At 53.6% G+C, this 12,496-nt stretch overlaps 1 protein-coding gene across 1 annotated transcript; it reads right to left on the bottom strand.

Moving 5' to 3' along the window:
• Positions 1-4,580: 4,580 nt before the first annotated feature.
• LOC122379538 (clathrin coat assembly protein AP180-like) lies at positions 4,581-11,901 on the bottom strand. Its single transcript, XM_043361813.1, has 4 exons — positions 10,624-11,901; positions 8,749-10,141; positions 8,052-8,150; positions 4,581-5,418 (listed from the first exon to the last, which is right to left on the bottom strand). Exons 1-4 carry the CDS (start codon positions 11,698-11,700, stop codon positions 4,607-4,609), a joined length of 3,381 nt encoding a protein of 1,126 aa, XP_043217748.1. The 5' UTR covers positions 11,701-11,901; the 3' UTR covers positions 4,581-4,606.
• Between the last annotated feature and the right edge of the window lie 595 nt (positions 11,902-12,496).

A 12,496-nucleotide genomic window follows, 5' to 3' on the forward strand; every position in this document is an offset into this window, starting at 1 on the left:
TAAGCCAATCAGGGGCCATTTAGGCCAATAAAGGCACTTCAAGGGACTTGAAAAGGTCATTCAAGAGCTGTGGTGGGCCCATGAGAGGACGGCACTGGTCCAGCAGGTGCAGTCAGGGGATGTTGTACGGGTTTCTCAGTGGCCCATTTGGGCATATCAGTGACCAATTTAGACCCAGCAGTGGGCTTTGTAGACCTATCAGGGGCTGGTGATGGTTCATCAGGGGCCAGCGTTAGTCCATCGGGGCACGGCATATGCCCATCAGAGGTAATTGCGAGCCCACGCTGAACAATGCTGGCCCTTCAACGGCCCCATGGATCTACATTGACCCATGGGCCATGATGTGTCATGTATGCCCCTATGACAGGCCTACTCAGACCCCTGATGGACGTTCCCGGCCTCTGATGACCCTATGCTGAATGCTGATGGGGCTCTAAGAGTCTCCAATAACCCTTCGTCACCCCATTATTACCATACGCTGGCATTAGGGACCCCACATCAGCCGCAGGGCAGTCCGTACCATGACAGCATGTCTTTTCGGCCGATATTTCATCGGTAATATTTATCAAAATCATGATTTTATGGTGCCATTATATAGGTAACAGTCATAAGAAATATATTTCAACTCGAAAACAGCTCGAAACAGCATATAATTTTAAAGAAACCCCTCCGAAATCCAAAAGCCTATTCGGGTCCATAGAGAATAACTGCGGTCCCCCGCAATTTCGTCACGAGCGTCGGACCAATCAGCGTCGAGTACCGCCGAGCGCTGATTGGTGAATTTTCCGCTAGCGTGTAAGTACTGCTCACGGAACAAGAGTTCGTCGACAATCCTCCACAAACGTCTGTCACCATTTTTCATAATGCTTAACAGCCGGAGCGTACCCCCCTGAGCATACCTATACATTGTATTAACCCCATTTAATGTTGTTGTTATGTTCAAAACCAGTAGCAAGCACACTCCCTGAAACGTGAAATAGTGATACAAATTACCCCACCATGTGATACAACTCACCCAAGCCATGGGGCAAGTTGTATCAAAAACATTGTTCTATTCGGGAGACCGTAGAAGAAAAACCGGTAGGGGTAGTGGAAAAGTTACTTTGCACAAAAAAGCAGAAGAATCAAGGAAGGGGATAGTATGGATATAATGAGTTTATCACAGATAGTTACGAGGTTATGAGTCTCGGAGTAAAAACTGATACAACCCACCCCACTCTCCCCTACTGATAATCCCGGGATTTCCACTAATATTTCCCAAAGGTTGAACGTTCTTCAAAATCATTCTGCTCGTCCTAGTACTTGGCTACCTCATTACATAAACATCTTTCCGAAAAAAACGCGTACATTTGCCGGCAGCTCGGCAGCAGCCCCGACACCTCTGTAATAAGGTGACAGAAACCGATGACCGCGATTAGCACCGGTGCAGCAGCCCCTGCGGTCCGCAGGGGCGGACATTGCGCGGGAGGCAACGGTATAGCTACGAGGCTCTGGCGTTTATCAGACGATCACAATAATCGCTGAAAAAATAACAGGTGATTGCAATTCGATATTTATGGGTTTACGATTTTCCTCAGTGGCGTAGCCAGGTGGGCCCGTGAGCCCCCCCCCCCCCGCCCCATCAGGTTCAGGGGCCCATCGGATTATTCGGGCCTGAGGGGCACTGCGGCGCCAATTGGCCACTGAGGGTCCACGTTGGCTATATTTGGACTCAGAAGGGCCCCACAGGGCTCGTAAGAACACCTCATGGGCCCAAAAGTACTAACATTAAGATCTCCATAAGGGCCCCAAGCCAGCCTCTGAGGGCCACTTGCCGGCCTCTGGGGGTCTTAACCGGCCTCTAGGGGGCCAGCTCTAGGAGCTGCACACCCGCCTGTAATGGCCCCACACCCATTTCTCTGAGGGCCCCTATAACGGCGACTGTGAGGGCCCTCACCGGCGCCCCTGAGCGCCACACCGGCGTCTCTGAGGGCCCCACACCCCTAACTCTGAGGCCCTATACCAATGCCTTTAAAAACCCTACATGGGCGGTTCTGAGGGCCCTTGACAGTTACCAGCGACCCTGACGGCCCCACACAGGTGACACGGAGGGTCCCAGCGGCGTCTGAGCGCACCATGCCAGTCTCTGAGAACCCCACAAGGCTCCTGAAGGCACCGGTGACCTCTTGATATCTTCTTGTCGGCCTATGAAGGATCCGTTCCGTAACAGCAGTTCTGAGGGCCCAACGCGCGCCTGTGATGGCCCTAAACCAGTGTCTCTGAGAGCCCCCACACCGGCGCCTCCAGTCCGAGGGCCCCACATTGCCATATCTGAGGGCCCCACACTAGTGCCTCTTAAGGCCCTATATCGGCGGCTCTGAGGGCCCAACATCGTAGCTTCTGAAGGCCCCACAAGTGCGCATGTGACGGCCACCCTGCCACCGGTGACATTTGAAGGCCCCACACCGGCGACTCTGAGGGCCCCATCAGCGCCTGAGCCCGTTCCGGTCTCTAAAGATGACCCCACAGGATTTCTGAAGGTACATACCACCGGCCTCTGATGACCCTTTGCCGGCCTCTGAGGGCCCGTCGCCGGTCTCTGGAGCCCCCTGCCGGCTTGTAAAGGGTACGCGCCAGCAGCTCTAAGGGTCCGACACCCGTGTACGACGGACCCACACCATCTTTGCAACTTAACGTTTTTTTTTCGCCCTTCTTCTTAAATCTAAATTTTCTTTTCTTTACATCTTTATTTCATGCCTTGTAAATTGCGTAATTGTTTTATTTTTAGTAGTGAACTACTGCAGAACAATTATTTTCCTCAAGCAGAGTTATTGAGGGACAAAACCATTGGGGGTGCCCGGAAAACCATTGGGGGTGCTCATTTGAGCATTGGGGGTGCTGCAGCACCCCCAAAGGTATACAAATCGACACCCATGGTCTTCTAAATCTTGTACATCTTTTACTACGGAGAGCCGGGAGTGTGAACGTATTTGACAGAGACGCTAAATCTCGCACGGTTCACCGTTTATATTTGGCAACCGGAATTAGCTGTTAAAGAGCCTGATAACTGACACCATCCCGAGGGGACCGCTACCCACCGAGAGGTTCAAAAGGCGCAGCATTCCACTGGAACCAGAACCGATCGATTGCTGTGCACCATGCACTGAGTGGCAGACGGTACGGCACACACTGTTATTCGAGTTGCAGGCGTGTCCTAGACATGAGCCTCGTTTAGCAACGACGGACGTACAGGGTGTTTCACAATAAACGTTACTTTTGATAAGCTTTTAAGATGACCTCAACTAATCGTATGCCCATAAATTATATATTCATTTTGTTGCAAATTCTTTCGGGTTTTTTATCCTTACAAAAACTATGACGAATCATCAACTGCATTCTTTATGTACGTGCAATGTCCACACCATCAAAACGGGTCAATTCGCGCTTCAGAGTCCTTCACAATGAATGCTGCTTTTCAAACGACGATGTTTCAGTGACATGTATTACATATGGCTCATGAGTATTACCACATGAGACAGCAGCACAGAAGGACTGATGAACATAGGTTTAACTTTCAGTTCAGCACCCTTCACGGGTTCTCCACTATGCCACCCTTCCGTCTGACTTTTTCAAGCAGATTTTCTGGGATCGCCGTCCGGCCAGGAGGCGGGGCTGGTCTCTTGTTTCCCGTCTTCTGGAACCTTTCTACCACCCGTTTGAAAGACATTTTTGACGGAATATCCTTCCTCCTTTTAAAATGGCTACCGAAACTCCGTCGCACTGCGGTCAGACTTCGCAAAGCGCCGTAATGCATGACCACCCATACCGCCTCATCATCTGTACACGGCGAATTGACCCGTTTTGACGGTGTTGGCATTGCACGTCTTTACAGATGGAACCGTTGACGGTTTGTAAAAAAAATGATATAAGGACTAAAAACCGCAACAAATTTGCAACAGAATGCATATAAAATTTACGCGCTTACGAACAAGTAAGATCTTCATTTAAGCTATTCAAAAGTAACATTTATTGTGAAACACCCTGTAGTATGGTAGGAACCCACATTTCGTGTTATTACACTAGAAAAGGATGTTGTTGCATTATATTATCAGTGGTCACCTTTGACGTTTTCGCTAGTCGGCGGCAACTCTCGATGATTCACCGTATTTCTAGACAGCACCGTTTCAGAATTTGAATTTGAAGCTAAGTATATAAACGTACCGTTTCATTCATTCGTGCGTAGCTGGGCATTGCCAGTGATATTCGGATGCATTGTAAGATATAACGTGAGCATAAATGTAGGTATCATAAACCCCGTCCTTGTTTCTCATGTAGGTGCGGATGAAAGCGAAACGACCGTGTCTGCGTCTGCACATTGTGCTGATGGTCTGCTGGTATACGAGTTCGGAGGTTAACCGTCAACGAAACATTGCTTATTTCCTATGAATAAAAACAGCTTGCGATTTATGTTCCTGAGAGCTGTAACTTTATTTGAAACATCGAAAATTAAGATAATGTAGACTGTTGGCCGTTGGGTCACAGCCACCATTGCCAATACAAGAGGCAGCCATTGCTCGACTGACTACCTAACGGCACCACACTGGTCCCGGCCGCCGACAGCGCCTGTTCAGTTGTTCGGCCGCCTGTGCAGCGGTCTCAGAAGAGCGCGCCGTGACAGGCCCACTCGAATGGTGCGGGTGCGAGCGGCCGGCGACGGCAGCGGGGGCGGCATCCGCGCGCCCTCCGGCGGCTCAGCCGGCCCCGCGCCGCCGCCGCAGCCGTCGGCGCTCAGCCCCAGCGCCGTGTCGGCTCCATCGGGCTCCGGTGTGGCCGCCTCGGCGGGCTGCCGCGGCGCCGAGTCGCTGCCGCCGCCGGCCGGCCGGACGGCGCTGTGGTCCGCCGGGGCCCTCTCTGCGACCAGTCCGGGCCGGCTGGGGAAGCAGGCTGTCGATCCGCCGCCGGGCGGCAGGGCGGCGCCCTCGGCCGCTGAGCGCGCAACGCTGCCGGCAGTGCCGAGTCGCGGCGCCGCAGCACACTCAGAGACGGCGCACGGCGGCACCGTGGCCGCTCTGGCTAGAAGGATCTGCTGCCGTGTGTCCGCGGCCACCGGGGACCTGTCCTCAGGCCCGGTGACGCTGGACGACATCGGACCATCACTGCCGGACCCGACGCCGCGCCCGTGGTGTGCCGCGCTGTTCCGGAGATCAGCTGGAGTCAGTGCGGCGGCCCGGTGCTGCCGGTGGGAGCCCGAGGAGCCCGTGTCGTCAGTCCCGGTGCCACAGTTGCCGCTCGCAGCGGGTGTCGGACCGCAGCCGGCCTCCGACGGTACGGCTGCCTCCACCGCTGGCACCTGGCCGCCGCTCCCAGCAAACGATCTTCCAGTGTCGGTGTCCAGGACATACGGTGCATCGTTGGTGTGTTCAGCATCTTCAGTATCACCTGAAAGCACGTAATATGCATTCACTCGGCACTGACAGATATATGCAACGCACAGCTGACTTCAAAATGATGTTCCACTCCTCAGAAGCTATCAATTATTTACTGGAACGCTAAGTTGAGGCCGTTTATCGCGCAATCTAAGCGTGTCAATGGGAAGTGAGCGTTGGGTCATAGCATATTGGCCGTTTTTACGACGGCCATCTGGTACACATTTGGTGCAGATTAGGTGCAGATTTGTTCAAATTAGGTTCAGCGTGTCTCTTAGTAGCTATCAGATAGGGTTGCACTAATTGTTTATATGCCTTTGTCATATTATCAGAGAGTATCATCGATTAAAACACTGAAATAAGAAGATATTTGCTGTAAAGGAGATTAGGTGCAGATTTGGTCAAATTAGGTGCATTCGCCGGATAGCCCGTCGTGAAAACGGATATTGTGTCGCTTAGCCCGTGTGATGCGGCACAGCCTACCACTCAAGGCAGCTGATTGCCTGTGAAAAGTGGAACACCAAGTTCTGTATTCAACTGTACATACGTAGGGGAAACCCAGGAGGTATTGGCCCCCTGGAGGTATGGGCCATCGCAGTTTTGAAGAAGTGTTGCGTATTTTTACACATTTGGCCGCGTAAACTGGTAGCAGCCATTCCGTTATACCTACAACCCACGTGATTTCCGAAATCTTCCTCGGTCTTCTTTGGCAATGAGCGATAATAAAGTGTTTTGCCCTCTTCGAGTAAATTACGGTACATACAGAAAATTCGTGATAAATTTGAACCAGGCTCGTTTTATTATGTCAGACCATCGCTGACATAAAGTTTAACCCGCGCACCGACGGGGGTCTGCGCCAACTTAGTACCGACGGGGGGGGGGGGCGGATGACCGCCCCCCCTGAGATCTCGAGAACGAAGCAAGATAGCGACAAGCGGTAAACGGCATCGGATACGCACGGTCAAGATCTACAATTTTTACTAAGGTCATTTTCAGGTCAGGTCAAAGATGACGTCACAGGGGTCGAAAAAGTCAAAATGGCGGCGCTAAATATGGAGAGAGTTTTTCTCGAATAACTTTCGAATTAGTCAAGATAGGAACAAACTAAGGGCATCATCGTGATCCTCTCGTCAATCCGCATCGAATGATATATATGTTGACCTCGAAAGGTCAAGGTCAAAGGTTGACCTCAGGTCACGTGACCTCGAGGTCATCATGTATACCATTCGATGCGTCTTGACGAGCTGAACACAATGAGACCATCCACGCGTCTGTATCTTGTTCCTGTACGGAGTTATTGGCCAAAAACATTTGGTGACCTATGATGACGTCACATGACCTCACAGCTGCCCAACAGCAAAACAGACCTCAAGGTAGTGAAGGTTGATCGTATATGAAGTCATGTATGGTATATGGGGCCATTCCGACCCGTTTTAGTGGTAAAAACAGGGAGTTGATTTTTCCCCCATTGACTTATAATGGGGAGGTCGCGAAATTGACCTGACCTTAGGTCACCGATATCAAAATTCCGAGATATACAAATTGTAGCTACTAATGACCTAATAACATCCTGCGACTTTCAAAGGCCTCCGACATCTACTGTAGCTCTGGCACGGTGACAAAGTTGCAAAAAAGTGACTTGAGGTTGGGTCATTCAAAGTGACCTGGTGACCTGACCTTGAAAGGTAGGAGGTTCAAACTTGCACACCATGTGTAAAATTGATAAGGGAATAGTCATACCAAATTTCGCGGCGTAGCGCCGCGGTTTTCCCGCTATTCGCGAAAAACCTCAGGGGGGGGGGGCGGATATCCGCCCCCCCCCCGTCGGTGCGCGGGTTAAAGCATGCAAATTTAGACTGGGTATAGACAATTTGAAGCTTTTTGGCAAGATTATGAGCTGAGATGCTACACACATTCTGGCGTCCTAACCGTGAGGTTCGGGCCACCGACCCCCGTTGATCCTAAATCAATGAAATGATGCTTTCATTAAATGTCCTCTTCAATAAGTTTCATTTTTGTCACGCAAGGTCGAAAATTTAACTACTAATTTCATTCGAACAGAAAAATATTATTAATCTTATTTCGTGGAGCATGATTGAATTTACCCAAAGAGAAAGACATACATATGTGCCGTAGTGACCTCCATGAAGTAAGCTGTTGGCCGCTCATGCGGTTCCTGGGCTCTAAGAGAGATCAAGGTATACCAGCTACGAGTATTGTTCTCATTGTCGAGAAAAGAATATGAAACATGGCACCGGTCCATACCTCACGGGCCGTGGCCCATACCTCCCGCCTCCCATGTCCGTGAAGTTAGCGTCACCGCCTCCCGGTGTATTTTGGTGGATCAAAAAAGTGCATGATTTATTGAAAGTTATCTCGAGACAAAATAGTTGGTCCCAGATGCCTAATATCAGGCACACTTAATAGGCGAAAGGAAATTTCACGGACACAGAGTGAAAAACCGGGTCTAGCCACTGCCCACTGGAAGAAAATTGTCTTTTTACAAAACCGGCCCATACCTCCCGGGTCTCCCCTACTATCCTGCTAGTCGACTGTCAATAACCACTACCGGTTCCACGGCAGGCACACACGGCACTTCACAAAGTATTCCCGTCTCCGCGGTGCGGTCACAGTCCCGTAACTGACCCGAGGGCAACGTCCGGGACTGAGGGGCGGCTGGTGAGACGGTCGGCCAGCCGCGCCGCGCCCGACGAGCGTCCTGCCTGTCTGCCAGCCAGCCGCCATCTGCAACACCATCCGACCAAATCAGACCAGACCGGATCAGAGCACACGTCACCACCCTACACTCAACAGTCAGACCAGACCAGACCAGTTGGCAGTTAATCAAGTATTGGGTATTTACTTCCAATTTTTCTGAGCATACTATTTGTAGGCGTTATTTGTATCTGAACATGTTGCTCGCCTGTCTATTGAAAGAACGTAACTGTTATTTGTGATAGACAAATTCACAGTTTCGTTGATAGAAAGCAATGTTCATTACATAATGAGCATGCAGGGTGGTAGGAATTGTTCAAGTTTTTTTTTTTGCACATATGAGAGGCTTGCCGGTAAAATGTGTACACAAAAATGTGTAGCTAAACCTGTCCATATCGCTGGACTAATGCGGTGGGTTTAGTAGCTAGCATTATGTGACGAAATTGCGATGCAGCGAGCAGCTCACTACAAATATAGAACACAGAAATAGACCAATAGTCACACTGATCTATAACAATCTATTAACGAAATTAGCGTAAGAGTGATAAATGAGCAATGTGAAAATTGTGAAATGAGTTTAGACCGATACACCACATGTCTCGCCGTCCACCCACCAAAGTCCACTTACCTCCAGCGGGGCCGAGACCGAGCGAGGGCCGGAACGGCTGGGTGGCGCACACGGGCAGGCCCTCCTCTGCTGCCAGCGGGGACGGCGGACCGGCGCCTCCCAGGAACAGATCCTCGCTGCTGCGGCTGGCTGCCAGCCCCTCGGAGCTGACCTCCGAGCCGGGACTGTCGGGCATTGCGGCGGCGGGCCGGGCCGGAGAGCGGCCGCCACTCGCCACTGAACCGCTGCCCAGACTGAGCGACGGGCTCGGCGGCTCCCGGTCGGCAGGGTCACCGGCCGGACTGCCCTGACCGCAGGCCGGGGAGTCTGTGTTTGATCCCGGGCTGCTGTGTCCCGCGTCGGTCCCCGGGTTGGCACTGACGTTGACCGGTATGGTGCACTTTAATTCGTCCAGCGGTTGTTCCGAACAGAGGGCTGCTGGTTGGACTGCAGCCGCCGGGGCAGGGTCAGTGGCGACACAGGGCCTGAACGGAGAGAGGTCCAGGGGAGCAGTCGCCTCAGCGACGGCGGGCGACTCGTCATCCCGAGCGGAGCCGGCCAACACGCACCGGGAGGCCGCGCTCGAGTCTCGTGGCACCGAAGCGCCTCCAGACGGACGGGACAGCGAGTCGGCCGGCACCGGAGGGACAATATCCGCTCGGTCCGACTCCGTATCACTCGGGGAGCAGCTGTAGTCACTCTCACTCTCGCCGGAGAAAAGGTCACCGGCGCACTCGTCTGTCACATACCCACATGACTGATCCGACTCTGTACGCGTTTCACGCACACCATCCGATTCGTCGCTGCTCTGAGCTTCCTCGCGATGGCTCGTTCTACCCTGGTCTCCGGTGATTGCGTTTCCCTGAAAGTCTGCAACGGGAGCGGCTGGAGTAGGGGCAGCGGCTGGGGCAGGCGGGTCCGACGAGCTGGCAGCGGCCAGAGCAGGCGGGTCCGACGAGCTGTCTGCCGTCAGCGACAGGAGCCTGGCATCGTTGAGCACATCGCTGTCCGTCTCCGAGCGTGACTGGTCCGTGTTAAACTCAGACACAGCGGCCACTGACGGAGACGGCTCTTCCTCCTCCAGTACCGGGGACAGACCGCAGGTGCCGAGCCCATCCTCCAGCGCCGCCGGCGGCGTCAGCGGGTCCCGCTGGGTGCTCTGCGCCGGCCCGGACCGCTCGCCAGTCGGCCGGGAGACGGTGACTGACGCCGACACCGCGGAGCCCGCGCTGGGGCCGAGGTCGGCAACGATCTCCACCTCCTGCGACGCGGTCGGCGTGGCGTGTGCCGCCGCGCCGCGGTCGGACACCGTGTCCAGCCCGCTCGCCAGCAGCAGCTGCAGCCGCTGCTCGTGGCACAGCGGCGGGATGGGCGACCGGGGCGACGGCTCCTCCGACTCGGTGGGCGGAAATTGCTGCAAACAAACACAGGGCTCCTGGACCTCAAGACTAGCTTAACGTTCATAACGTATCCGGTATCGGTAATAAATGAATGATATATTAATTGAATCGGCATAATAATTTCAATAATGGTAGGTATTCTACTGCTTCATTCATTAGTACCGGCCCCGACGATCATAATGCTGGCCTGCAAAATGGTTCGATTTCCGAGCTTGCATTTCTCCACTAAAATGCACAATCCAACCCGGCCGGTACACTGATGAAAAAAAAAATTATGTTGTGGTCTGTCGAGCAGCATGATTATGTGATTATAATGAAATGAACCAATTTAAGCATGGAGTTGGCAAATACGACGCACAAACAATTTTTTCATTACCGTCGGCAATTTATAATAAGCGTATCGTGCTGAGCTTCTAACAAAAACATGTTCCCTAAGAATAGTACTCTCAAGTCTGTTATAATATTCTGAGATCGACGCATACGGTGAACGACTTACCTCTCCAGCGTATGGTATCTCGCCGCTGATCGTATGTGCGCCGCCGACGCCCAGCAGTGGTTCACCCGTGGCGTCAGCGGTGTCCCGTCCCTGCCGTGAGGGCGGGGAGCCCTCCAGGCCGTCCACCAGTCGGCCGATGTAGCCGCTCAGTCCGGACTGGTCCGACCGATGGGTCGCACTGTCCGACCCCGACTCGTCGCGGCCACCGGCAGACGGCGACAGAGCTCTCTCCTCGCGGCCCAAAAGGCTCTGCTGAGTCTCCGCCGAACTAGGCGGGATGACCGACGTTGGGTCGTCAGCACCGGTCTCCGAAAACCGAGCATCCTCTATACGTGGGCTTGACGGACGAATGCTCAGTATTGGAGTGGATACGTTTGGCACGATAGTAGATACGTTTAGCTCGATTTCGGCGCGACTTGACGGACCCATCTCTTCTGCTGTCTGGCACGACAGTTGAGTGTCCGCCCCTGCCAGACTTGCGACCTCAGACTCGGTTCGTCCAGTGAGCACACGGGTCAGGAAGTCGGGCCTGCCGTTCGGGGAGCACGGCACTGTGTCTGCCTGGCTGTAGCGGATCTGCGAGCCGGCGTACCGTCCGTCTGCGCTGCCGGACTCGGACGGACCCGGGGACCGCGGCTCGCCCGGTGACCAGCCCCGCTCGGCGTGACTGGGGCGCAGGCCCGGCTCGCGGCTGGAACACTGGGCTGCCAGTGCGGCGGAAACCACCTCCGCCAGGTGACTGACGGTCCGCGGAGACACAGGGTCGGCTCTGCCGCTCTCCGGAGACGGACTCGGATTTCGCGAGCCGATGGGTGAGTCGGTGTGGTCCGGTGGAGACGGTTCAGGAATGTTCGCACACATGGCCGCAGGGGAATCATTTAGAAATGACTCACAGCCGTTCAGGCATTGGACACTTGCTGGATGTGGTGATGGTGACTGGTAAGGTGAGTCTTGCGACAGATGATTCGTTGTATGCGACGAAGATTTGTTAAATCCATTAGCACCGGCAGGTTGTGACGCGGGGAAGATTCTCAGGTCGGAAATACGCGTCTTTGCCATCTGTTGGGACAGGAACATCGCAAAGTCATGTTCTGCGCCGCTGTCGGGAGCTTCATTTACTCGATCTATCCATAAATCGAGATCCGTACTTTTCCCAGCGATATTCAGCTGAGATTGGCGATATTTCTGACTTGAAGAAGACGACACCTCTGTATCATCAATGAGCTGCTTATCACCCGGATGTAAGTCGCCAGGAGCGAGAGCACACGCTGCCGCGCAAGCCTCAGCTTTTTCTGGCCCAGCCTCAAAACACTTTGCGTCCATTTGCAACGGCCATCTTTTCTCGTCGACACTCTCTGTTTGAATTGGGTTGCCTTCATTGTCGGCACTACATTTCTGACCGGTTCTACGTTCCTCACCTGAGCCCCATTCCAGACCGGTGTTCCGTTCCTGAAACTGAGCAGTGCTTTCATCCTGAACAGCATTCTTTCCCTGATCCGTGCATTTCGCGTCAGTGCCCTCTTCCTGATCGGCATCCCCGTTCTGGTCGATGCTCCCTTCCTCGTCAGCGTTTCCTTCCGCCACACGCGGGATCGTGCGGAGCCGCTTCCTGGGTCGCTCCAGACAGAGTGCCTCCAGACTGAGAGCGACATCCACACTGTCGTCCCACTCCCACGGACACTGGTACCGTTTGGCCGGACTCCGGTCCACATCGTCGGCGCCGTTGCCGACGACACTGGTAACCGGCTGACTCAAAAAACGCGTCGCCCGAGCCGTGCACACTGGCACTTCTCGGCAGATTTCGTCGGGAAAAAGAGACCGGACAGGCGTTATAGTATGCCACTTATAATCGGTTTGAATTAAAGGCATTTCT

The sequence above is a fragment of the Amphibalanus amphitrite genome, unplaced genomic scaffold (genome assembly GCF_019059575.1).
Source record: "Amphibalanus amphitrite isolate SeventyFive unplaced genomic scaffold, NRLGWU_Aamphi_draft 000080F_arrow, whole genome shotgun sequence".
NCBI lineage: Eukaryota > Metazoa > Arthropoda > Thecostraca > Balanomorpha > Balanidae > Amphibalanus > Amphibalanus amphitrite.

Excerpts from the sequence above, each read along its gene's own strand:
- LOC122379538 (XM_043361813.1), bottom strand. The coding sequence starts at position 11,700 with ATGTTCCTGTCCCAACAGATGGCAAAGACGCGTATTTCCGACCTGAGA. Across the intron at positions 8,151-8,748 it reads CGGTCTCGGCCCCGCTGGAG|ATGGCGGCTGGCTGGCAGAC; the intron begins GTAAGTGGACTT and ends ATGGTGTTGCAG. Across the intron at positions 5,419-8,051 it reads GTCCCGGACGTTGCCCTCGG|GTGATACTGAAGATGCTGAA; the intron begins GTCAGTTACGGG and ends ACGTGCTTTCAG.